The 27717-nt window shown below is 38.4% G+C and overlaps 1 protein-coding gene across 1 annotated transcript in view; it reads left to right on the top strand.

Annotated features, from left to right (window-relative positions):
• Nucleotides 1-27717, top strand: part of SLC49A4 (solute carrier family 49 member 4) — a 121704-nt gene that overhangs the window by 73161 nt on the left and 20826 nt on the right. Inside the window, exon 7 of the mRNA XM_027845220.1 lies at nucleotides 14802-14929. Coding sequence (XP_027701021.1) covers nucleotides 14802-14929 — 128 coding nt within the window. The remainder of the gene's footprint in view (nucleotides 1-14801; nucleotides 14930-27717) is intronic.

Here is a 27717-nt window from a genome sequence, read left to right on the forward strand (position 1 = left end):
CAGGCGGTGACAGGGACTTTTGGAGCAGCCAAAGTCGGGTGTGCAGCAGCAGAGGAGAAGCGAGAGGTGCCCCGAACACAGTGAGTGGAGTGTAGGGCAGAAGAAACAGAGCTCTCTAGTTGGTTGGTAGCCCCAGGGCGCCCGATTATGGCCCCAGGGCGCCCGATTATGACCCCCAGGGCTGGAGGCTCCAAACAGCTCCTCCAGGGGAGGAGATGCCAGAAGTTCCTCCTGATTCCAGGGCCAGCACAGAGACTCAGGCATGAGTTGATGATGGTCCTGGTACTGTTATTGGTGTCCTAGGTGCTAGAGGTCTCAGCCTGCCTCAGGTGGTGTGGCTCAGCTCAGCTCAGCCCCTCACCCACAACCTGGCCTTTGTGCCCAGCAGCAGTCTTGCCAAGTAGGCATCAAAGGTGCAAGAAGGTAGCAGGCTCCAGAGCATCATTTTTTACATTACCAAGTGCCCCCAGCCCTGCAGATACAACACCACTTGGCAGGTAAAGAGTGACAAGACACTGAAGCAATAAGTTTGCTGGGTGTGCTTCTCTGCCTTTATGAGGGTTTATTTTTCCTCTTCTTGGGACCTTTAGGCTTTGCCAAACCACAGGGGCGTGTAGATAATTCCAGCAGTGGGGGAACCTGCAGCCTCGAGGCCACATGTGGCCTTCTGGGTCCTTGGGTGTGGCTTTTTGACTAAGTCCAAGTTTTACAGAACAAATCCTTTTGTTAAGGGGATTTGTTCCGTGAAGTTTGGATTCAGAAGGCTGCACTTGAGGAACCAGAGGGCCACATGTGGCCTCAAGGCCGCAGGTTCCCCACCCTTTAGGCAATGCTGAAATAGATTATCTTTTCAGATCCTTTCCAACTCTAGTCATCTATGATGCTATGGTACCTATATTCTGACAATAATTTTGAAGTAGATTTATTCCTATTAGAGACAAGGAAGGCTCTCCAGGCTAGGCCAGGTGTCTTTTAAGATAACTTTAACACATCTTCCTCCTTTCACTGCAGAGGTGGGAGACTATGGGTGTGGCATGTTGTACACATTTTCAGACTTAGTTGCTGTCTCAGAATTTGCTTAACTGTTTTTTCCCTTGTTACACAGGAAAACACATGAGGGTTGTGAGATCCTTTTAGTATCTATAATTTTTCTTATTTAAAAAAATATTCATCATCTCTTTTCTTCTAGTGTTTTTTAAAATGTCTAAATTTTGTAAATCATAAACATTTCCCAATATTTTCCTCCTCCCAGAGAGCCATCCCTTGTACCAAAAAAATTAAAGGAGAAAGAAAAAAGCAGTTCAGCAAAACCAAGTGTGGCATATGCACAGTTGAACACCTAGAGTGCCCTACCTCATCAGAGAAGGGAGGGGGTGGAATTCTCATATCTCTTCTTTGAGGCCAAGCTTAGTAAGGTTATTTTTTTTTCTAGTACTATTATGATCTTCACCCATAGTGTCAAGACATTTTTAGGATGGGAATGCTAAACTTGGGAATCAGGAGAGACCTGGTTACTGTGTGACCATGGACAAGTCACTTATTTTCTTCAAATGTCGGTTTTCCTCATCTGTTATAATACTGGGATGATACCTATAGCACCTACCACTCAGGGTTGTTGTAAGACTCTAATGAGATAATATAAGTAAAGCACTTCATGACTGAAAGCATATAAATGCCAGCTATCATTTTTATAAGAGGGGAGAACAGTTTACTTTATCCAGGGGAGAAAAAAAAAGCAATGGAAATGTCAGTCTCCAGATCACTTAACACATTCAAACTAAATTCCCATCAGAGTAGCCATTCTGCTTTACCAGATGTGGGAGGACCTAATTATATCTTTTGGGGGAAGAAAGAATAGTGTTGAATCAAGTTTGTAAGTCACGAAGCATCCAAAGACTTAAGGATATTTGACATTGTATAATATTGTATCTAGACTTAAACCCACTACTGGTACTGGGGGAAGGAAAAAATAAACTGACACTGGAATTTCTAAAATCCCACATCTAAGGTTTTGCCTATTAGCAGCTGGTTGAACTAAAAATAAAAGCCCCCAAAAGGGAGATAGCTACTGTCAGGGAAGGCACTTACTGACGTTGAAATACATCAGTCTGTCACTCTTGACAAGAATCATACCTAATTTTTCTAATTACAACTTCTATCTGGTTTCATTCAGTCATCATTGATTCAGCCATACAGAGATAAGTACTGAATAGGCCAAAGAAGGAGCAATCATCCATCAAAAGTGACATATAATAAATACGTTCCATTCCATTTTCCCCTGTAACTGCTTAGTTTTAACTATATGTTGCTAGAACAGGAGGGACAAATTTGGAAGCAGCCATTAGGGTTTTTTAATTATCTCAAAAGAAAGGTTATGAATGCAGAAAAATATTGTGACCTTCTGCAGTCTGACTTCAATGTGACATCAATTACAAAGATATTAGCATCCCTTAGACTTAACATTTGCCACATTAAAGCCCTGCTCTGTATTTACTGTGGTCCTTTGAGTGTATGCTGTGGGACCTCTTTTTAGAAGAGGCCACATATCTGTAATTGTAATTGTGGTAATATTGATAGGTCAACAGGCTGTTTAGTTTGGGGCTGATTGGTTGCTTTAACTGAACAGGATCTTGGGTTCTGAGACTGGTCTCTTTTGATAAGTCAGAGACCTTTGTGGTCAGCTTATTTCCAGAGATAACCAGGTCCTGAAAAATTTGACTCATTCAAGTTCATTTGAGGCTGATTTGTCCTAAAAAGTTTATTAATTTACAGTGGAGAATATACTTGGAGAATATACAGATTAGCTCTATAGGATATTTCCCTTCTCTGGAGAATGGATCCTCCCAGGGGACCTAGTTATAGATCCAGAGTTTGATTAATGAATATAGAATTAGAACTGAGGGAATTGTGTGTTGTTAAGTGATGTTTCTGTCAAAAGTCTATGTGAATAACAGACCATTTGTCTAAAAACCAGACTGCCCTCACCTCTAGGCTCACTTTAATACTTCAAAAGTTTTGTGATTGGGGCAGCTAAGTAGCGCAGTGGATAAGCTCCAACCTCAGGAGGACCTGAGTTCAAATCTGGCCTCAGATACATGACACTTACTAGCTGTGTGACCCTGGGCAAGTCACTTAACCCCAATTGCCTCACCAAAAAAAAAAAAAAAAATTGTGATTTCATCAATGTGATTTGACTTCCACATTTAACTCTTGCAGTGTTTTCACACCTCAGCAGATAATTTTCTGGGTTTCTCTAACCAAAAAGATTCCTCACCTAGAGATGAGACTCCAGGAACAGTCCACTGCCAAGCACATACTTGGAAGCTTTTCTAGCTCGACACAATCCACCAGAGCCTTTATTACTTTGGCCTGGCTTTTGAAAACCTGTAGTTACCTCTTAATGATGAGTCATTGGAATGGGACTAAAATTGAAGCTGCTCTGAGCAGTCTTGAGAAAACTGACTTTCTTAAACTTTACCTTTTCCATATTCCATGAGTACCATTTTTCATTTTATCTCCCCATTGTCCAGTACAGTTCCTTGCACATAGTAGTTGATTGATAAATTCTAATTGAATGAATCCATGATATGATTAACCTCAAAACAAAACAAATGTAAAATCACATTCAGATAAAGCGAGAGAAAAATCTGCCTCTGGTTCTTTACTGCTCTTTCTTCTCAAGAGGCCCCAGAAAAACCAAAAGCTCCTCAATAATGGACCAGTGGGGTGGAGGCAAGGGAAATGGACTAGTGACATTTATATAAAAGTACCTTATGTGTATAGAGTGGTATTGATTAAGAATCTGGCTGTAGCTTGGGAAAAGCACCATCAATTGCAAGTCCCTTAGGGGCAAATATCTAATTTAAAACTATACTTGTCTGTATGGAAAACAGGTAAACTTTGCCACGATTTGTTATTAAAAGTATTTTTATTTAAATTTTGAAAGCCTGGACCTACTTGAAACTCTTTTTCCCTTCTGCTTTCAATGAGGCAGGGGGAAGGGGATCGTTTTTTCAGTTGTGTCCAAATTTTTGTGACCCCATTTGGTGTTTTCTTGGCAAAGATACTGGAGTGGTTTGCCATTGCCTTCTTCAGATCATTTTACTTATGAGGAAACTGAGGCAAATGGGGTTAAGTGACTTGCCCAGGGTCACACAGCTAGGACGATGAGTCTTCCTGACTCCAGGCCCTGCACTCTATCTGTTGCACCACCTAACTGCCCAGGGGAGGTAGAGATGAATTAATTATTCCTAGGCATGTCACATTTCACTCTTATTTCTAAAAGCTCTATTTTGTGGAATTCGCAGAGCTAGCATTTGGGGAAACTTGTCAAATAGGTAAAGTTTTTCTTTGGTTCCTTTTCTTCTCCCTTTCTGTGCCCCCTTTCCTCTCTCTTCGTATCCCTCCTCTCCCAGGTACCTGTTCTGTGTTTCTTTCTTACAAGGTCTCCTTGCTGCCAGGTCATGTCAAAGCATCTCCAACAAGGTATAAATTTGTAAATGGCTGGTAAAGTTGTGAATTCAGTGGTTTTGCAGGATTCAGAGCAGTAACAGAAGCAGACAGGGCATATATTGAGACTTGTGAAAATAGCAAGATTCAAGGTAGTCAAGATAGAATACACCAGCAAACAACGCCAAAGACCAAGAGGTCAGAGAGGACTCAGGTAAAAGCCGAGGCACTGGACTTCACCATAAGAGTGCCACTACAATTATTGTATTATTTCTGTGGTTCTGTTGGCTTTTATCCAGGTAGGTGAAAAGGGTCCCTAAATCTTCCCGGCCCCTGATAAGAGTTCTTTGGAGGGTCCTTATATGAGTACTGTGCCTCCTCATCTTCAGACTCACTGTCCAGAGAGTCCATAGCCATACTTGTCCATTAGACTGTGAGCTCCTTAAGAATAGGGACTGACTGTTGCCTTTCTTTGTATCTGAAGCGATTAGTACAACGCCTGGCTTATGATGGTCACTTAATAAAAGCTTATTGATTGACTGACCACATTGGACCGTGTAGTCTAGATTAACTTAGTGTTTCATTTGTTGGAGAACCTGTGCCTCCTTGCACTTCTCTAGAGATGGGCTGGTTGGAGATGGCATCAGTTTCTTCTTCCTCCACTAAGGTTTCTTGGATATCCTGCGATAGAGAACCAGGCCTGACCAGGATCTAGAACACTGAAAGAAGAGGATTAATATATCACGTATCCTAAAGATATTTGCATTTTATCAAGGAGATATGCCCCTGGTCAGCTTGAGCCAAAGGGACCATTCATTCTTAACTAGCCGTCTGATCTTGGGCAAGTTATTTAGTTTCTGTTGGCCTCAGCTTCCTCATCTACAGAATTAGATGGCCTCTCAGGAGCCTTCTTGCTATGCTCTGTAATTTAAGATCTGTAATCTTAGGGTGTTAGAATGGAATTCTTAGTGTGCAGTTTATAAGCCAGTCAAATGGAAAAGGCACTTGGTAGGGACAAGGACCTTCCCAATCCTTTTGAAATCACACTATGAATGTTGTCATTTATTCAGCTTAATAAGTCCAACCCTGGTCACCAACAATTGCCCTAATTACAAGTTTGTTTCTCCCTGTTTTAAGTCAACTTTTATAAGTAAATGTTTAGTTCCTTATGCTGCAAATATTTTAACTTCTCCTTCCTGAAGATCCACATTTTTAGCTTCTGGGCTCATGAAATTTATAAATCTCAAAGATGTGGAACAGCCTAAAAATTCCCTAATTTAGGTACACTATTGAATTTTAACAAAATTTTATTCCAATATCACTTTATCTCCCACCTTCACAATAAGTGCTGGAGGCTGAGTAGGAGGTAGCCTTTTCCTTTCTGAGGGGAATTCTGACCAGAAAGCGTTTTGCTTAAGAAGTATGAAAGGACATTTTAGTTTTCACCTAGTTTGTCAGGTCAAGGGAGATAATTTACTGGGCATCAGCATTTTCATGGAAAGAAGGATATATGAATTTTACTTGACTCTGTCTTGTGAATCATTCAGTTCCTTTTCAAAATGTAGGAATTGTTCCTGCTTTCCTGTCATATGCCCCCATTTCTTAGCTTTATAACTGCCTTTTCTTTAAAACTTTTCATTTTTATTCTTATGCAATCACTGTATACCTCTTTTACTTATTTATTTTTATTTTTATGTATCTCTCTTTTATTAAGTCAAGCTCAGCTTAATTTTTTTAAATTAATGTTCTGGTACAACTGCTATTTTTGTAACTTCAAGCTTTATCAGAAACGTTTATTTGTATGTCAAATCCCAGGCACATGATAGGTGCCAAATGCCAGAAAGACCAAGTGATTTATGTACAAACGACCTTGATTTGAGTCCCATTTTCACCATTCGTTGCCTTTGTGACTTTGAACAAGTCACTTTTCCTCTCTTGGTCTCAGTTTCTTCATCTGTAAAATGAAAGAGTTGAATCATATGACCTCTGAAGTCTCTTGCAGCTGTAAATCCAGGATCTTACCATCTTAATTCATGCAGATTTTGAGTAGCAGCTTCTGGCTTCAAGGAAATAAGAGCTAAAGTTCAGAAAGGAAACAGATCCCTTCCTTTTTACTGATAAATTTCTGTTTCAATGTATCACTCACCCACACACTCAAAATTAGAATTTCTGCCCCAAAGTAGATGTCTGAAACATTGTTAAACCAAACAGTGATTGCAAGAAGGAATCCTTCTTACTGAAAAAAAAAAAAAAAGTAGTCTTGTAGTTCACAGATGTTCTATATGGCTTTTTCCTTTCTCTTTCTGCTTCCATTCATGGATGAAGAAACAGGAAAACTAGTAGCAGCGAGGAAACATTAGGAGACTCAAAGTCACTCGAGGCACAAACTTGTAATGTGTAGTTAAAGCAAACAAATACTGCCTATTATTGAATGGAAGCAGGTAGTTAGGGCTCTCTTACCAGAGAGATGAACCAAAACAATGGCTTTTGACACCCATTTTCTCTGAGGGGAATGGCTATACACATGTTCAGCAAAGGCTTTTGATTCAAACTATAAAAATTCAGGATGAACTGAAAGAGGTATTCTCTTCAAGTCTTGGCAGAAAACCAGGATTGGAATAAATAGTGATTGATAATAAATAAATACTAGTGAAAAAATACTTTTGCTTATGTTTTCATTGTATTTCTTTATTTCTTGATCTAATGGTAAATCATCTTTTAAAATATGGTAATTAGTAATAATGGCTATGTGCTTATACCTGTCAATGGAGTTATGCCTTTTCAAATGCCATAATTGAGTAGAAAAACATTGCCAATCTTACCTTTCAGTTAACTCTTTCTGTGGGAAGCCTAGTTGGTCAGATCAAGCACCTATAACCCAGGTATTATCATTTACATAATGGTGTTGTAACCTAATTAACAAAATATGTTGGTTGGTTTGTTAAAATAGTAACAACCAAATGTTATAACCATACAAGGAATCAAAGTAGTGCAAAAAAATTCCAAATAAACAATTCAACATCAAGCAAAAACTATGTAACAGAGGCTTAAGAAATAAAGAAATTAAGAGGAGAAAGAGAAAGATGTGAAACATTTCTGGTCCTCTCTGTTGTCCAAAGAAGACCAATACAAAGCAGACATAAGTTGGATTAAACTCAAAACAAAAAGCTTATGTATCTTTGACATAATGAACTACCGAATGGTTATGTCAAGGAAGGTGACTGAAACATTAGCTTTCTGTAGAATTAAGAAGTGAGGAATCTGTAGAAAATCCGTAATTATTGACTCAGATATTACTTAGTGTGCAGGAATTACTATCAAACACTTTACCAGCTTCCTTTCTGATGAATACCTGATCCCAGCTTTCTTAACATAAGGAATCCTCACCAAAAGAGGAGGATGCCAGTGAGCCTTCCTAATATAGACCAGTTAGGTGTCTATGTATTTTATAAGAAGCATTCACATTCACTATTGCTGAAAAAAATTATAAACACTTAGAAGAAAACATACTGACTGAAGAGCAAAAGAGGTATACCAGAAGTTCCCAGGGGAGCAAGAGCAATTCATTATCAATTCAGTGGTTAGTGAATAAGCTATCCAAAAATGTCATAACGTTTACACCAGCTTCATTGATTATGACAGAGCCCTTGACTCAGTTCCACACTCATGGCTTAGGCGCATACTGCAAATGAATAAAGTAGTTCCACACAGAGAATGTTAGAATAGCTGATGTTCTCGTGGACATTAAATGATTTAAAACACACCATCAACAGAATAACATCAAGAACAATTGTTACAGAAGGTCCTGTTTTCCAAGAGGTCGATTTAAGCATGTTCAAATTCTGCCTAGCCTTAAACCTATTATGATCACTCAAAAGAACTGAGTATGTCTGTCAAATCAAAGAGGAAGTTGTGTCAAAACATTGTATTGATCATTTGATGTGACTCAACAGGTTAAAAATTTGCATAAGTACTTTTAGGACAAACAAATACTTTATGATAAAGGTGGTTAGCTCCATATACCATTGACTTTGTCAGCTGTGACCAGAAGTGATTTATCTCTGGATAAGAGCCTATAAAAAAGCTAAAACCAAGAGTGGAATCAAAAGGCGCTCCGTGGGTAAAATCCACATGAACTCAACCAACAATTTGTCAATAAAGCAGAATCAAAGAAGTGATTGAGTTAGGTAGATTTTGTTTATAGAAATCAGTTTATAATAGTGATTCAGAAGCAGATTATTTCCACCATAAATCACAGGCAAGTTATTTGTTGTGTGACCCTGGGCAAGTCACCCTCTCTTATCCTCAATTTTCTCATCTATAAAGTGGGTATAATATAAACATCTACTTCTTTGGGTTGTTGTGAGAATCAAATGAGAATGTATATGTTAAGTACTCTGCAAAACAATATAGCCATTGTTATTGTCCCAGTTTTTTAGTTATATCTCCAGTTGGCTGATCTATTCTTTCTCTGTTGTTGAAAATGTTTAGAATTATTAACTTTTATCTAAGGACTACTTTGGCTGCATGTTCTCTTATCTTTAGATTTGATATTTTCTATTGTTTCTTTGATTTGTTCTTTGATCCATTTAGGATTAAATTCTGTCACATAACTCACATGAACTCAGATTCCTTCTCCAACTCTCTCTGTCTCTCTCACTCTCTCTTTTTTTTTTTTTTTCCAGTGAGGCGATTAGGTTAAGTGACTTGCCCAGGGTCACACAGCTAGTAAGTGTTAAGTGACTGAGGCTGGATTTGAACTCAGGTCCTCCTGACTCTAAGGCCAGAGCTCTATTCACTGCGCCACTTAGCTGCCCCTCCAACTCTCTTCTTCATCTTTGTCTCACTTGAAGATGTGACCCTTCTCTTTGCCAAGGCAAACCCATCTACATCCACATGTGATCCCATGCAATCCCATTTTTCCAGCAGACAGCCCCCTCTTTCATACCTGTGTTGTCTCACTAATCTTCATCTCTCCCCAGCTACTTCCCTGCTGCCTACAAATACAACCACATCTTCTCCATCCTTAAAAATCCTCACTTGATCTGTCCCTCCTTGCTAACTATCATCCCTTTTCTTGACTAAATTTGAAAAGGCCGTCCACATCTGTTACCTCCATTTTCTTTCCTCTCACTTTAATAATTCTCTGCCTTCTGTCTTCTAGCCTCTTTCAACTGAAATTGTTCTCTCCCCAAAAACACCCTGATTTCTTAATTGCTAAATCAAATGGCCTTTCCTTAGTCCTCGTCTTTCTTTCTTTCTCTCTAGCCTTTGAGACTTGATCATCCACTTCTGGGTATTCTTTTTTCTGTGAGTTCTACTTCTACCTGTCTGGTCACTCATTCTTAGTCTCCTTTGCTTGATATTCATTCAAGTCCCTCCCACTAACCACAGGTGTCCTCCAAGGCTTTGTCCTGGATCCTCTTCTTTCTCCTTCTCTCTTGGTGATTGATGATCACATCAGCTCCCAGATTCAATTATTATCTTTATGCCAGTGATTCTCAGGTCTGTTGATACAGTCTTAACCTCTCTCTAGACCTACAGCCTGAAATATCCAACTGCCTATTGGATATCTTGACCTGGATGTACCATAAACATCTTAAACTCAGCATTTCCAAAACTGAACTCATTATCTTTTGTCCCAAACACTCTTCCCACCTTGCTCATTACTGTTGAGGGTACCACCAGCTTCTTAATCATCCAGGTTATTAACTTTGGTGTCACTTTTGACTTCTTTCTCATACCATCACCACCCCCTTATCAAATCTGTTGCTGAACCTTGTCAGTCCTCCCTTACCACCTGGGTGCTGCTGGTCACCCTGCCTCAAGTCTTTCCCTACTTCAATCCATTCTCCACTTGCTATCATAGTGGTCTTCCTAAAGCACAGATCTGACCGTCACACACACCCCTCCCATTCAGTAGGCTCTGGTGGTTCCGTATTCCATACCAGATTAAATTTAAAATCCTCTGTTTGGCTTTTAAATTCCTTCTTAACCTAGCTGTCTTGTACTTTTCCACTTTTCTTATGCCTTATCTCCCTCCGTACACTCTTCAATCCAGTGACACTGGCCTTCTTGCTGTTCCTTAAACACAACACTTTTTCCCCTAACTTGGTATATTTTCACTGGCTGTCCTCATAGCTGGAATTGTCTCCTTCACCATGTCTACTTCCTAGCTTCGCTGGGCCGCCTTCAAGTCTCAACTGAAATTCTACCTTCTACAAGACAACTTTTCCAATCCCCCCTTGTTGCTAGTGCCTTCTCTTGGAGATCATCTCCAATTTATCCATTATAATTCTTGTTTGTACTTACTTGTTTGCAAGTTTTCTTTCCCATTTTATTGTAAGATCCTTGAAGGCAGGAATTGTTTTTGCCTTTTTATCCTCAGTGCTTAGCATAGTGCCTGATATATAATAGGTATTTAATAAATACTTGTTGACTTGACTCGAAATTATTTAATCCCCATTTAAGTTTGAATCCTTTCTTCTGGTCAGTCAGCAAATATTTATTAAGTTCCTATTGTGTGCCAGGCACTGTAATAGTTGCTGGGAATACAAAGAAAAGTAAAAGACAGTCACCTGCTCACAAGGAGCTCACAGTCCAATTAGGAGAGACAGCATACAAACAACTTTGTACAAACAAACTATATAAAAGATAAATTGGAAATAATCAGCAGGAGGAAGGAACAAGAATTAAGGGGAGTCAGGAAAGACTTTTTATAGAAGATGGGGTTTAGCTGGAACTTGAGGGAAATCTTCTGGTCAAGATGAGGACAGAAAACATTTTATGTATGTATGTGTGGAGGACAGTCAGTGAAAATGCCCAGAGTTGGGAGTTGAGTCTGTTGTTCAAGGAACAGCGAAGAGGCCGGTGTCACTGGATCACAGAGTATGTATGTGGGGGAGGCGGGGTGGATAGTGCAGGGGAGGGGCAATAGAGATATAAAGTGTAAAAAGACTGGAAAAGTAAAAGGGGCCCAGGTTATGAAGGTCTTTGAATGCCAAACAGGATTTTATATTTAATCCTGGAAGTGATAAGGCAGCACTGTAGTTTATTGAGTAAAGGATGACATGGTCAGACCTGTGCTTTAGGAAGATCACTTTGACAGCTGAATGGAGGATTGACTGTAGCAGGAAGACCAACCAGGAGGCTATTGTAATAGTCCACAGGTGGGGTGATAAAAGGCTCCACCAGGGTGGTGGCAGTGTCAGAGGAGAGAAGGGGACGTATGTGAGAGATGTAGTAAGTTAGGAATGACAGGACTTGACATTTGGTTGGGTATGCAGTATGAAAGAGAGTGAGGGATCAAAGATGACACCTAAGTTATGAGCCTCAATGACTGGGAGAATGGTGCTGCCCAGGACAGTGGTAGGGAAATTTTGCAGGGACAGGGTATTTTTGGGGAAAAGATAATGAGTTCAGTTTTAGACATGTTGAGTTTTAGAGTCTGTGAGACAAACAGTTCAAGATGTCCAATAGACAGTCGGAGATGAGAGACTGCAGGTCAGCAGAGAGGTTAGGGCTGCATAAGTAGATTTGAGAATCATCAGCATAAAGATGATAATTGAATCAGTAGGAGCTGGTGAGATCACAAAGTGAAATATTATAGAGGGAGAAAAGCAGAGGGCCCTCGACAGAGTCCTGTGGGACATCCCATGTTAGATTGTATTACCTGGATGAAGATCTTACAAAGTAGAGTGAGAAGTATTGGTCAGATAGGTAGGAAGAGAACCAGAAGGGAGTAGTAGTGTCACGAAAACCTAGATAGGAGAATATCCAGGTGAAGAGGGTAACTGACAGTGTCAAAGACTCCAGGGAGGTCAAGAAAGATGAGGATTGATAAAAGGCCATAAGATTTGATGATTAAAAGATTTTTGATTACTTTGGAGAAAACAATTTCATTTGAATGTTGAGGTGAGAAGTCAGGCTATAGAAAGTTAAGAGGAGAGTGAGAGGAAAGGACATGGTAGCACCTGTGGTAGACAGCATTGTAAAGAAGTTGAGCCCCAAAAGGCAGGAGAGATATGGCATGATGATAACTAGTGGGGGTGGATGGATGGAGTGTGGGTTTTTTGAGAACAGGAGAGCCATGGGCAGCTAGGCAGTAGGGAAAGCTGTCACTAAATAAGGAGACTTTGAAGATAAATGAAGGAGTGGGAATGATAAAGGGAGCAGCCTGCTAGAGAAAACGGAAATAATTGCACATGTAGAGGGGGTTTTGTCTTGACAGGAAGAAGGGTCACTTCTTTGTGTGAGATGCGTGAAAGAGGAGATAGTAACAGAAGGCATCAAGATGATTAGATGAGGAAGAAGGGAAAGGAGGAAGTGTTTGACAAAAGACTTCATTTTTTTCAATAAAGTATGAAGCAGGGTCTTCAGCTGAGATAGTAAGGGTAGGAAGAGCCATGGGAGGTTTGAGGAGGATTGAAATGGTTTGGTGTAGGATAAGTAGGATAGTGAGTTAATTAGGGGAGGGTATTGTATTTTATTGATTATAATTTTATTCTGTTGTGGTCAGTAAAGAATGTGTTTAATATTTCTTCTTTTCTGCGTTTGTTAAGAGGTGTTTTATGCCATGGCTCTTAATCAGTTTTTGTAACTATGAAGCATATAACTGAGAAATATGAATATTCTTTTCTATTTCTATTCAATAATTGCCAGAGATCTATTATATCTGACTTAAGTAAAATTCTATTCAAGTCTTTAACATCTTATTTATCTTTTCATTAGACTTATTTGGGTTATAAAAGGGACACATTGATATCCCTAATAATTATACTTTTACTTTCTATTTTTCCCAATAATTCAGTTAACTTTTCATTCAAGTACTTAGATTCCATGCTATTTGTTACATACATAATATATATGTATATATGTATGTATTTATATGAAATGTTGATAGCATTTCCTTATCTATGGTACCCTTAAGCATAATATATTTTCCTTGCTCACCGCTTTTAACCATGACAATTTTTACTGTTATCTTTTCTGAGATTGCTTTCTATACCAGATTTTTTTTAATTCATCTGAAGCAAAATAGATTCTGCTAGAGCCCTACACTCTTTAGCTTTCTGTGGGGTTTTTTTTATGTTTTAAGTATATTTTTTAATAGCATATTATTTGATTATGCTTTCTAGTCTGTTCTGCTACTGTCCCATATTTTAAAGTATGGAGATCTAGGGAAAGAAATAAAAATTATGTGGGAACAGGATGAGGTACATGTCATTCTTGTTGTCATATCTGCTACTGAATTTGTCCCAAAGATGGTTTCTATAAATTCACAGAAGATGAGCTTGCATCCCAATACTTTCATTCAGTTTTTTTAAAATCAACTATTTTATCTGTATGTATAATAGTTCACCAAACATTAAATATAATTAAAGAGCAATATTAGTTCTAATTGCCCTGAGTCCATTCCTATCTGAAGTTCACTCAACATAATAAATGAGAATGAAACAATGCCTCACACCATCTGAAAAAGTTTTCAGTGTGCTTTCATCACAGCAGCCCTGTGAGGTCTACATAGTGCAAGTATTATTATTCCTGTTTTATATATGAGGAAACTGAGTTAAGTGGCCTGCCTACAGCAGTTCAAAACCAGGTCTTCCAATCCCAACTTTAACACTATCTCCAATATACTTGCTTTGAAAGAACTGGGAGCTATCCATTTGTTTATAGCTTTTAGAACCAAGGGTTTTGGAATTCAAAACAATCTTGCAAAAAGATGGTGGCTTTGTTCGGTAAAAACTTGTTTTGGCTTCTGAAATATTCTTGTTCCTAATTCTTGGCATATTCTTAGCTAACTTATGCCATGAATAGTTTCTCCTTTTGAATGTTAACAAATTGCTTTCAAATTCCTTAGGCCTAAAAATGACAGGTACGTTCCTTGGCTCTAGGACGTTTTTTTTTTTTTGTTTTATTTTGTTTTGTTTTTTTTAAATTTAAACGAACTGTGTCTATAAAGTACCAGCTTCTTGAATGATGATTCTCTTATGGTTTAAAGGTATTTTGCTTTAGTCATAAGAAAGAACAATAGCACTGCGTTTAATACCACCTGAGAACTGAAATGAACTCTATATTGAGCTTTTGGGGGCTGTAAAGAAATAAAATTTCAAAGTTCACTTCTAATAGCATTTCCAAATCCAGAAATCCTTCCATATAGGTTGAGGGTTCTTAGCAAAGATACATAATTTCATACTTCTACAATGAAATGGCAGTCAAAACACTAAATTTCAAAATAATACATGGGAATTCTGGTCTTAACCTAATTTTAGTTGATTTATAGAATGTCATATACCGAAGTAATGAGAAAAATGTGATTTGAGTTAATGAATCCTTTTTTTTCCTGTCAGGTTTGCAGATTTTATCAGAGGCATGTTGAAGCTAATCCTTCTGTTACTGTTTTCTGGAGCTACACTCTCATCCACGTGGTTCACTCTGACCTGCTTGAACAGCATTACTCACCTGCCTCTAACTACAGGTACACATAGAATTTTTTAGGACTTTGGACAAGTTTTTCCCATTTCATGTTATAATATGTACCCAGGGCCTGTGCAATGATTTCTGCTGTCATGTAGATAATTTTTGATCATATAAAGCTTGAAAAGGAGAGTAGTATAAGGGCCTAGAATAGAAACTTGGGAAACACCCAAAGTTGAGGGGTATACCATGGGTAAATCAGAAAAAGGAGATAGAGAAGGGGAGTCAGACATGTAAGAGGCAGACCAAGAGAGGAGGGGTCATAAACACCTGGAGAAGATAGACTATCCAGGAGGGGAGGCTAGTCAATGGTATCAAATGCAAATGCGGCAGAGAAGTGGAGAAGGACGAGGACTCAGAAAAGGCCATCAAACTTGACAATTACAAGATCACTGTTAACTTGGAAAAGAGCAGTTTTGTTTAATGATTAGCTGGGAGATGAGGATGGTGAGCCAGGCATCAACAGAAACAGGTAGGGAGGCCGTGCAGAACAGAGGAAAGTGTGCCGAATGTGGAGCGTCTGGAGCCAAGTGTGAATCTTGGCTCTGATCCTTACTATCTATGTGATTTTTGATAACACTTAACTGCTCTGAGCCTTGGTTTTCTTGTCTGTAAAACTGAGGAAGTTGGACTAAGTGATCTCTATAGTATCTTCTAGCTCTGGATTTATGACAAATGATCCTAAATTTGGAGGAGAAGTGGATTTATTCAGAAAGATGATGAGTTCTGTTTCAGATGTGTTAAAATTCAGGTGCTGATTGAAGAGATCGTGTAGTGTAATAATAACAACAACAAGAGAGTGCTAGATGTGGAGCAAAAACGTCTAGATTTAAATACTGGCTCTGCCACTTACTTCTGTGTGAGTTTTGAAAGTCTCTGGAGCTCTCCAGGCCTCTGTTCCCTCATCTTTAAAAATGAGAGGGTTGTCAAATCCAGCCTTAGACACTTGACACTTACTAGCTGTGGGACTCTGGGCAAGTCACTTAACCCCAACTGTCTCACCAAAAAGCAAAAAAAAAAAAAATGAGAGCGTCGGACAAGATCATCTCTAAGGTACTTCTTGGGTCTGGTATCCATGTTCCTAGGAGATAGCCAGGTAAGGATGTGCCGCAGGCACTTAGCAATACAGGCGACTGGAATTCTAGAGAGATTTATGTAGATTTGAGGCATCAGCATAGAGACTATTGAATGCACTGGTAGAAATAAGATCAACAAGAGAGAGAGTGTAGCAGAGAGAAGGCCTCCCAAAAAGCTTTAGAGAAAAACCGTGGTTGGGGGGCAAGAAGTAAATGATGACCCAGTAAAGACTAATAAAGAAAGGTCAAACAGGTAAGAGGGAGAACCAGAATAGTGTCACAACAGTGTCATTTGTAGTTCTGGCTTCTGAGCTCATCATCAAACAAAACTGCTCTTTTCCAAGTTAACAGTGATCCCGTAATTGTCAAGTTTGATGGCCTTTTCTGAGTCCTTGTCCTTCTCCACCTCTCTGCTGCATTTGATACCATTGACTAGCCTCCCCTCCTGGATAGTCTGTCTTCTCCAGGTGTTTATGACCCCTCCTCTCTTGGTCTGCCTCTTATGGGTCTGACTCCCCTTCTCCATATCCTTTTTTCTGGTTTATCCATGGTATATCCCCAACTTTGGGTGTTTCCTAAGCCTCTGTCCTAGGCCCTCTTCTCCATCTACACTTCTCCTTCTCTTAGTAACCTCATCAGCTCCCATGAGTTTGATTATGATCCTCCCAATGCAAATGATTTACAGGTCTCTGTATTCAGCCCAAGTCTCTCTTCTTATATTCAGTTCTACACCTCCAGTTGCCTGTTGGACACTTCAAATTAGATGTCCTTAAGACATCTCAAACTCATTATATCCAAACTAGACTAATCTTTCCCTCGATAACCTCTTCCAAACTTGGCTATTTCTTTCAAATGTACCACTACCCTTCCTGTCTCCCAGATGTGTAACCTTCATGTTATCCTTGACTCCTTACTCTCCCTCGTAATCACTTGTCAAATCCTGGCATATCTTACCTTCACATTTCTTGCATCTGACCTCATAAAACAGCTCCAGCCTTAGTTCAGACCCTCATCACCTGTCACATAGATTATTGTGCCAGCCTCCTAATTGGCCTCCCTGCTTCAAGTCTCTCTTCATTCCAGTCAATCCTCCACATTGCTGCCAAAATGATTTTTCTAGTGCATACCTGGCCATGTCATTATTCTCCTCAATCAAGTCTAGTGACTTCTATCTCTAGAATACAATATAAACTCGTCCCATTTAGCTTTTAAAATTCTTCACGACATGACCCCAAGTGATCATTCCAGGCTCACTGAACATTACTCTCCCCCTCCCCCCACCTGCCCCCCAACTCTGCAGTACAGCCAAATTGACCTTCTCTGTTCCTCTCCTCACTTGTGAAGATCTCCCATCTTCATGTCTTTGTACTGGCTGTCCTCCATGCCTAGAATACATTCCCTCTTTACTTCTTTCTCCTAGAAGTCGTCTTCTTTCTTCAAGATGCAGCTGAAATACCACCCTCTACAGGAAGCCTTTACTGATTCTCCTTCCCTAGCTGCTAATGCTGTCCCACCCAAACTGTTCCACTGTTTATATTTATGTGTATTTTTCTTTTTGTATTCATTCTGTACATATTTGTACATGTACTTATTGTCTCTCCTCCATTAGAATATAAGCTCCTTGAGAAAAAGGATTGTTTAATTTTGTGCTTTTAATCCTAACACCTGGCACAGTGCTCAGCACATAGTAAGCTCTTAATAAATGCTTTTCAAAACATTGTAAAAATAAATGATTTTGAAAGGGTTCAGACTTTTGATCAACGTGAAGAGAAGGTTTTTTGCTTCAGCAGATGACAGGGATTGGGGGGATTGGATTGCATTGGATTGGATTGGATTGATCTCAGGGATTGGGGGGATCAGGAAGTGGCAGTTTGTTAGCCATAGGATGGGAGAAATACCAGTCGATCAGAAATGTCACTCCCCAAGCCCCTGTGAAGGCCTCAGGACTGCAGTGGGGCAGAGACGTTGCATTGGCGTCTGTGGCATATTTTCTCCTCAGATACTGGGGGGCTTTAGGTAGAGATAGTGGGCAGTTCTGGTTAGGCATCTGGGTTACTGAATACATGATGATTGAATCTCCAGGAGCTGTACTAAACTCTTATGTAACCATATCCTCATCCAAGAAAGTAGACGATGTGCATTTAGAAGATATCCTGCCTCGATATTAGGGGGACGGAGAGGAGGGGGCTGAGTCAGAGTGTCAGAGATTATGTTGACAACCTGAGAATGAGGCTGAACCAAGGCTGTGTTTATACAAAACAAATGAATTGGACGTGATACTTTTTTTATTATCAATGTACCAGTGATTTATGAACTATGAAATTTGGTGCAATCGCACCGAAGTTGTGTAACCTTTAAACATATACCAGATTTTGTTCAAATCTGTTAAAAATTGTATTGGAATATATATACATATATATATGCGTGTGTATACATATATGTGTGTATATATGTATCACCTTTTTTTTTCAACCACAAATCAAAGTTAAGGCCTATCTTAAGGTCTACTTGAATAGCACCCCAAATTTTACTTAAGTTCAAATCTATTCAGTAATTTTTAAGTCTAGGAATATGGCCAAGAGTAAAACAGTAGTTATCCTTTAATCGGCGGCCATCAGAGTCCTGCAAAGTCAAGAAAAGTCTTTTTTAAGCTCTAAAGGTGACTGCTACTTTCAGTCCTTGGAGTTTTTTTGACTAGTTTGAAGAATCTATTATGAGTATTGAAGAGTGTGTGTGTGTGTTTGTGTGGGTAAAACTCACTGGCACCAAATGTTACTATCCTCAAGGAGCTTACCTTCTCTTTAGGGAAAATAATGTACACAGATAAGTAATACAAAATATGTGTAAAATACAAAGTAATTTCCATGGGTAAGAACAGTATAGAGAAGTGGATAGAGAGCTAGCCTGGGAACCAGGAAGACTTGGTTTTGGGTCCTGCCGCCAACACATAGACACATACATACTAGTTGTGTGACCTTCATCTATTCACTTAAGCCCTCAGTGCCCCAGGCATCTTTAAGACGATAGATTTTAGAACATTTTAGTAGAGACTGAGGTTAATCAAGCCTTTAGTCCCTCCTTCATAGGATGATTGTTGGATCTGAATAGGATAATCTGTATAATGCCCTTTGAAACCCTTAAATCTCTCTATATAAGTGCCAGCTATTATTACTATTTTGTCATGGATAGCAATCTGACTCAGAGAAAGGATGGAGATAAACTTCTCTATAAAGAAGTGCTCCCAGTGCTGCGAAGAAGCCTCTCAAACTCTGGAACTAGTTTTGCTGAATGTTTTTACTAGTGATCTGGACAGGACAATGCCGTGTGAATCTCCAGATCTGTTTAAGTAACACTGTTCTCCAGATTAAAAAATGCTGAGCTGACAGGTATGAACCTCAGGGCTGGATGAGTTGAGCAGAAAAGTGACACTTAAATCTCATTGTGGGCATATTTAAGGAAAAATAATCCAAAGTCAATTTATAGAGAGATCAGTCAGTCAGCAAGCATTTAGTCAGTGCCTCCAGTGTGCCAGGCACTCAATGAGGTGCTGAGGATAGGATTCTGAAGAATGAAACGATACCTACTCTCAGGAAACTCACATTGTAGTGGGCCAACAAGAAGTCCCCATATACATATATACAGAATGAAGAAGAAATATAAATCAATACCAAATACTGATGAGTACCAAGGTCATTGATTGACTCACTCGTTCAGGAAGCATTTATTAATTTCTATGTTAGACTTTGTGCTAGATACAGGAGATTTAAAGACAAAAATGAAAAGCAATCCTGCCTTGAAGTTTACATTCAATTGGAGGAAAATGACACGTACGCAGATAAGTAAATACAAAGTAATTTCTAGGGGTGAGTGAGAGAGGTGGAGAGTACTCTCTCACCAAGTGAGAGAAGAGAGCCCCTGATAGTCTTGGGAGAGACCCACAGCTAGGGACCAGGAATTTGGATGATCAGCAGTGTCACCCACTAGAGGGAGTTCAAGGAAAATGAGGGCTGAGATCATTGGTAACGTTGAAAAGAGTTGTTTCAGTTCTATGATGATGTTGGCACGTTTGACCCAGAGACCTCTCTGCTAGGCATATACCAAAAGGGGTCTGTGATAAAAAGAAAGCTCTTATACAGACCAATATATTTATATCACCATTTTTTGTAGTAACAAAGAACTGGAAGCAAAGTGATGCCCGTTGATTGGGGAATGACCGCACAAGTTGTGCATAAATAGAATGGACTATTACTGTGCTGTAAGAAAGGATGGATACAAAAAATAAGAGAAGTATAGGAAGACTGGTGCAAAGTAAGCAGAACTAGTAGAACAATATACATAATGACTTTGAGGGAATTAATTTTTGATCCTGTGTTTTGTATTTGTTTTTATACTGTGACAATACTCGTCAAACTTGAAGCCCCTTCTCTGAGGTTTAAATGGAGAAGCTTATGTGTGCTAAAGTTTAGCCTCTTCAACTCTGAATAGAAATACTAAGAAAACAATTGCTGCTAGTTAAAGAAAAATGCTGTTCTTAATACTCTCATAAAATACTGTCTCAGCATTTTCTCCAGGGTTTGTGGGGTGTCCCTAAGAAGCTAGGACAACTATTGGGGGGGGCTCTTATCTAATTTCCCATTTATCAGTAAGTCTGCCCTTATCAGGGACCTTAGGATGTAGTTAGGACCTGTTAATTTATGATGATATTCCGTAGAGATAGGGAGAAGTGGTCCTTATAGCATGTGGGGGCTAGGCCTGCTTCCTTTGATGCAGCCAATAATGATCTTTCACCTCTGTGGTGCTAACCAATTAGATGATTTCAGTTCTGTTTTGTTCTATGCTTATAAAAATGTGTTGCACCCTCAATTTGGGGTCTTAGCCTTTATTATCAGGTCATGTGTCCCTCATAATAAATGATATCTAGGGTGGAGATTTGCCTCAGTTTACCTCTTTTGTTAAATTCCAATCAAGACAAATTCAACAATGTAAATGCAAAGAAAATGTTGCTTTCAGGTTTTAAAAAACACCATTGTGGTGTAGTCTTAAATTTAACTATCTAAAAGTAGTCACAATAGGGGTAGATTTAAATTAAATCAAATCATTGTTTCAATAATACTTAAAATCACCCATTAAATCAATACTGCCGTGACACAAAACTTTCAGAAAGACACTAGGACTGAAGAGTCCCAGAAGTGTAAAAGCTGAAGCTAAGCATATCTTTGGTATGGGGAATCAGGAGGATCTGAGTTCAGATCCTACCTCAAACACTACTCCAACTGGGAGACCCCAGGTAAGTCACTTAACCTCTTTCAGCCTCAGTTACCTCATCTGTAAGATGGGGATAATAATAACACTTACCTCACAGGGTTGCTGTGAGGATCAAATGAGATAATATTTGTAGAGTGCTTTGTAATCCTTAGGTCCATATGTAAATGTTAGCTCTTATTAATATTACTTAATTAGCTCTTTCAGATTAAGTAATAATAATTGTCATTATCAATTATTATCCTTTTCATGTAAACTTGGGAGTTTACAAAGTGATTTCCTCACGGTATGGCGAGGTAGATCACACAAGTATCTCCTTTTTACAGATGAGGAAATTAACATACAGAGAAGTAGTGACTTATCCAATGACAAGCCTCTGGTGGCCCAGGAGAGGGAAGGAGGGAGAGAAAGAGAGACAGAGAGAGAAAGAGATCATGTGATGGTCTTAGATTCAGGAAGACTTGAGCAGAAATCCAGCCTCACTGGCTTCCTGGCCATGTCTCTTGGCAAGTCTTGCCCTCACAGCTTCATTTTCCTCCTCTGTAAAATGGGGATAATGATAGCATCTACCACACAGGGTTGTGGTGAAGACCCAATGAGATAATACTTGGAAGGTGCTTTTTGCAAACTTTAAAGAGCTATAGAAATGTTAGTTATTATCATCATCATCATTGTCGTGCGTGATCACACTGCCATTAAGTAGATGAGTTTGGATCGGAACCCAGGTCTCCCACTCCAAGCCCAATAGTCTTCTGTCTCACACTGATCCTTAGACTAATTGTCTTTAACTTTCATAAATAATTCTCTGGGAACTCCTTTAGACCGGAAACCTAAAAGAGCTCATGAGTATGTTGAAACTTATTATAAAACCTTTCTTTAAAGATCACTTGAACCCAAATACTATGTAATTAGAAGCTTGTAATTCCATAAATGGCATCTTTAAGCTTTTAACATGTTTTAACTTAGTGCCTTTTTTATAGAGGGATTTGAATTTTAGGAAACTTCATTAAACTATTTTTTTTCCAAGAAACCTCTGTTATACCAATTTGAGAACAAGAATGCAGTTTGGGACAGAATCAAAAGACTACAGAAAGGAGGATAGAATCTTAAATAAAACAAAGACTGAAATAAAATAGGAGATTTGGTGTAGAAGGTGTAGACTTACAAATGACCACCAAATTGCTAGATTCATCTGTGAATAGAAATGAATCTATTTTTGGTCTGTTTCATAGATAAGTCATTCCCGAGAGGCCTTGTCTCAACTCTTAGTCACCTGGGAGAATGGCTGAGCCTGGGATCCTTGTGTTCTGAGAGCTTTCAGTAAATATTAGTTATTGTTAATGAAAGTAATAATAGACTACCTTTTATTATTCAACACTAACTAAATGTAGGAAAACCCAAGACACATTTTAATGTGGCTTGATGAAAATCAATAAATCTGTTGCTGATAGTCTTTCTGCCTCTGTAATGTCCACAGGCAATGAGACTTATGTAAAAACCAGGTTTATTACAAGAGAAATGAGCATTCAAGTAGAACTCAAAGAGTTCACAGTCCTCAGAGAGGTTTGCATATTTATGAGAGTACAACAAAAGGAGGGGAAGAAAACAGGAAGAGGCGTGGCAAGGGAGGGAAAAGTGCAGTACAGATGGGGAAAAAGGACAAAACCCCTCCCAAAAAGGGAGGAGCAAGGTGATGGCAAAAGCATTCTTTTTCTTTGGGAACCACTGGATTATTAAGATAGGAGGGTCTGCTTATCTGCAAAGGACTTAAGCTGCATAAACATTTTTCCTAGCCTGGCACAGAATGGCTGGAACCTGCCTTGCCTCTTATGGGCACACAGGGAATCCAGCTTGGAGTGCAAACAACAAATTATGTCAGCTGGTGGGGCTTCCTCCTTGACAATTCAGGGCCTCCTGCATGCTCTGGGTCCAGTGTTTCTGGAAAATATGGCAACTCAAAAAGACAAGTTCAGGGAACCCATTAATAGCCCTTAACAGTAAGAAGCTGTTTTAATTCCTTTTAAGCAACAGAAATTTTGTAGAAGGGTACTTACTAATTACTTAGACTAATATGGACCTTTGAGTCTCTTTTTACTGTTCCTGGCAAATTCATATTTCCTTTAACCAAGAGTAATTTTCATTGTGATTAGGAAAGTATCTAAAGCTTTTTTTTCCCTTCTTTTTTCATAGCAAATTGATGGCTTCTGCTGTATCTTAAAAGGATATTTGTGGAAAATATATGCGACTCATAACTACTGACATGAGAAATTAGTTAAAATTCAGTAATACCATTTCATCATGCCATCAAAGAGATCTAATTTAAGCACTGTGTATCTGCTCCTGCTGCTGGCAGTTTTAAATTCTCGATGCTAGAATTGCTTTGCAGGGCATCATCTAGGCTTGTGTGTTAGTGCCATTAACCAAAGTTATTTTCCATGGGGGATAAATGTTGCCAATTTCAAAATCTAGATGTTTATATCTTAGATAAAAAGTTATTGATAAAAGTTATTTACTGTGTTTGAGAAGTGATAATTGAACCATATTACCCACAAGTAATTTTCTGCTGAATAAAATGGTCAAATTTATCTGGTCATATTAAAAATGCTGTTTTAAAATGTTAATGCTTTAGAATTGAATTTCCCAAAATAAAGTTGTCTGCTTTTAACAAACAATAGCATACAAGTCAACCATTTTGAGAAGATTACTAGGGTATTATAGGGTAGGTTTATAACTGACTACGCATGAGTATAAAAGAAAAAGGCCTGGAAGAGGTTACAGTTGACCACCTACTAAATATGGATCAGTTAGAATTGTACTACAGAACTGTTTGACATGTGTTCATGCTGGGATGGTTTAGTGTTGGACATGTAAAGACTAGAAAGTGATACTCCCACTATATCGTGCTTCCATTAATCAGTTTTGGTAAATGACACTTTCCAAAAGATGTGGAGAGACTGGAGAGAATTCAGACAAAAATGACAAATGGAAGGCAAGAAACAGGAACTGATGTGAATAAAGTGTAAAAGAACTAATGTTCTTTAACATTAAGAAGAAATTTCTTGTCTCTAAGTCCAGTATATGAATGATTTTTTCTAGAGTAAGGTGCTTACTTGTTACTCATATCCATGAATAAATAAGCAAGAGAAGATGAGCTTAAGAGGAGAAATTTTAGTAAGACTTAGGAAACAATTTTTAACTATCAAGGTGATGAAACACTGGAATAAACACTGTTCCTGGAGATCGTCAAGAAAAGAATTAAGTCTTCAAGCAGAAAGTGCTATTTAAATGCAAAAGGAAAGCTAGACCAGATGAACTGTCAGCATCTCTTCCAGCCCTATTATTCTGTGATTTAATAATAAATTACCTTTTCAGGGGTTGCAGATGTTGCTTTGGGGCATGAAAAATATGAATAGGTTCAGACTCATTAATTCTGATTTCACAATCAGTCTTTAACTCCATGTCTACTAACACTGAGGATTATTAGCTGTGCTTCATTTCTGTAAAATAATTAATTTGCTTTCTAGGGATAAGAACCTGTAAACACAATTATCTGCCTTTCCAAGACTAAACTATGGCAACAAAGAAGATCAGCAAAAGGGTGCAAGCAAATTATTATTACATGTAATACAAAATAACAGGAATAATTTTCTACCAAAATATCTTCGTCATTTTCTGTAAGCTTCATTTTATGTACTACTTATTTTATTAATATGAAATAGTTTCTAGTAAAGAACAAAACATCTGGTTTTCAAATTAAAGAAAATGTGGGGCTTCAAGATATTGATATATAAATGCAAATGTTTATCAACATTATGAAAACCCATGGGAAAAAATGTGTGAGTGTTTTTTGGTTCCTTTTACTCTTAGCATCTCTTAATTGTCCAAATTCCCTTTAAAAACTACTTTGTCAAATTTACCTTAAATGATTTGGAAATTTTGTTAGTAAATCCAATTTAATCATTTCCACTAATGTTCATAATTTTATCAAAAGAAGTCAGTCAATGCATAAAGGAATGAAAGTTTATCCAATATATGATATTATATATAGTGTATTAATATGAATATCCCCTTGAAGGAAATTCTTTAATTATAATCAGTAAAATAATTTGTAATGAGATGTGTTATGTTATTTCACATTGTCCATAGTTTCCAAAGAAAACTTTAAGCCACCTGCTCTGCTACTTCTGCAGTTGTAATTATTTTTTTAAGAAGTACACTGAACAAAGCCTTTCTTTATGTATGATTTTTTTAGCTTAAAATTTTTTTTAGCATTTCATTTTCCTTTTTTGATCAGTGAAGATCTGTTTTCTCTCATCTTTCTACCCCTTGCCACTGTCATATTTGAAATAAAAAAAAGCACTTGTAGCTTATAGTTATTATTATTAAGAATAATGAATATTTTAGGACACAGGGAGGGAGACCAGGTTCAGTCATTCTTCCAGGGGACTAAGAGTTAAGACAATGCCTATTTGTCTGTGTTCATAGGTGAGTCTAGCAATTTGGTGGTCATTTATAGGTCTATACCTTCTACAACAAATCTCCTATTTCAGAATAGTCTTTGTCTTATTTAAAGTTCTGTCTTCACTTTTGTAGTCTTTTGATTCTGTCCCTAAGTGCATTCTTGCTTATAATAATATTGTATGCTCAAGTAAAACAAATTTCTGTGCTGGCTATGTCCGTGCGTGTGTGTGTGTGTGTGTGTGTGTGTGTGTCTTATTCTGCACCCTGTGTTCATCATTCCTCCATTGGGAGATGGACTTTGTTATTGCTCTTCTAGAATTGGGATTTGTCATTGCATTGATCAGAGTTCTTAAGTCTTTCAGTGTTGTTTGTATTCACAATGCTCTTGATGTGTTATAAATTGTTTTCTTGGTTCTGTTCACTTCACTCTGCATTAGTTCATGAAAGTCTTGCTGGATTTCTTTGAAGTTATCACTTTATATATGTATTTTTAGAAGTGGGCTCTGCTACTAATACACTTGACCACCCTGAACCTGTCATTTGTCCCCAGGGAGTCAATTTCTTCATCTGTTCAATTGGAATAGCAAGCCTATTCTGCTAGCCTGACAGGATTAATGCAATAATCAGATGAGATAATGGATATCAAGTCAACAAGCACTTATTAAGCCCTTACTATGTGTGCCAGGCACTGTACCAAGTGCTGGGATTACAAATGGAAGCAGAAAGAAAAACAGTCCCTGCCCTCAAGGAGTATACATTCTAATATAGGAGAAAACAAGACTTAAAAGGAAGCTGAAAAGTGGGGAAGGAAAAGAGATGAAGATATCTGGCATGAAGACGTGATTAGACAAAGTCCAGAGGAGGGTCAGGAGTAAAGCCTGAAGAAGAATGAAAGATAGGGGGCAACTACATTTAAAAGCTGAAAACATTTTACTAGTGTAACATTATGGCATTATTAATTTTAAAAATCTTGAGAACTTCAAATAGCATATGGCCCAATGGAGTGAATTTTTATTCTTGTCAAACAAGTTTAAATTTTTTTTTTCATTTATTTCTCAATTCCTGTGATTTGTAAGAAGTGAAGGACCTTAGAACTCATCAGTCTTAACACTTCTCATCTAAAAATGAGTAAATCTTAATGTAAAGAGGTTAAGGGATGGCACAGGGCCACTCAGTTAACAAGCAGCAGAGCCAAGATTCAAACCTAGGCCCTCTGACTCTTGTCTTGCACGCAACTATTTTCATTACTAGTTTAGGAACTGGTCTATCATTTGAGTTAGAAATACTGTAGAGGTAGAGAGGGGAATTGTTCTTTTAGATTCTAATTCATTTACCTGAATTCTTTGCATTTTGAGTAGTAAACCAGTAAAATATCATTCTCTTCTCTGAGAATGGAATTCTGCTAGGCTCTTCTCCAGTCTAAGAGAAGGAAGCAACATGGAAGGTGACTCCATCTCACCTCATCTCTCTCTATGTCCCCATTTTCTTCCTCTCTTTATTAATCACTGCCATTACCCTCTCTCTTTGTTCTGTGTTCCTGTCTCCCAGCATTTCTTTGAAAAGGATTTTTCCTCTAACTTATCTCCAAAGCTCACTTTTCTCTAAAAATTTTTATTTAAATCAACAACAGTGACTGCCCCTAAAGTTCTGTTTCATTACCTCATTTTGGCATGAAGGCGTCTCTGGAGTCTCAAAGGCTATGGCAACAGAGCACAAAGCTCTGGAAGGTCCTGTCAGTCTGGAAAGGCTTCAAGCACAGGCTTAGACAATTTTCACTAAGTGTGAGCAGGCTCATCACCAGCAGATTGATCACCGTGTGATGATTTGTGAAACCATCAGTTGGCATCAGGGAACAGAGTGGCCACACTGATGAAATAATTGTGAGTCCTTGAAGTAACGAAATGGAGGGAAAGTGTTGAAAATAACAGAACAACAAGGTAAAATTATAAAATTACAAGACACTTGAAGAACTCTCCCTAGTCTTCATACA

This window comes from Vombatus ursinus, unplaced genomic scaffold (genome assembly GCF_900497805.2).
Source record: "Vombatus ursinus unplaced genomic scaffold, bare-nosed wombat genome assembly UNPS02014959.1, whole genome shotgun sequence".
In the NCBI taxonomy this organism is placed as follows: domain Eukaryota; kingdom Metazoa; phylum Chordata; class Mammalia; order Diprotodontia; family Vombatidae; genus Vombatus; species Vombatus ursinus.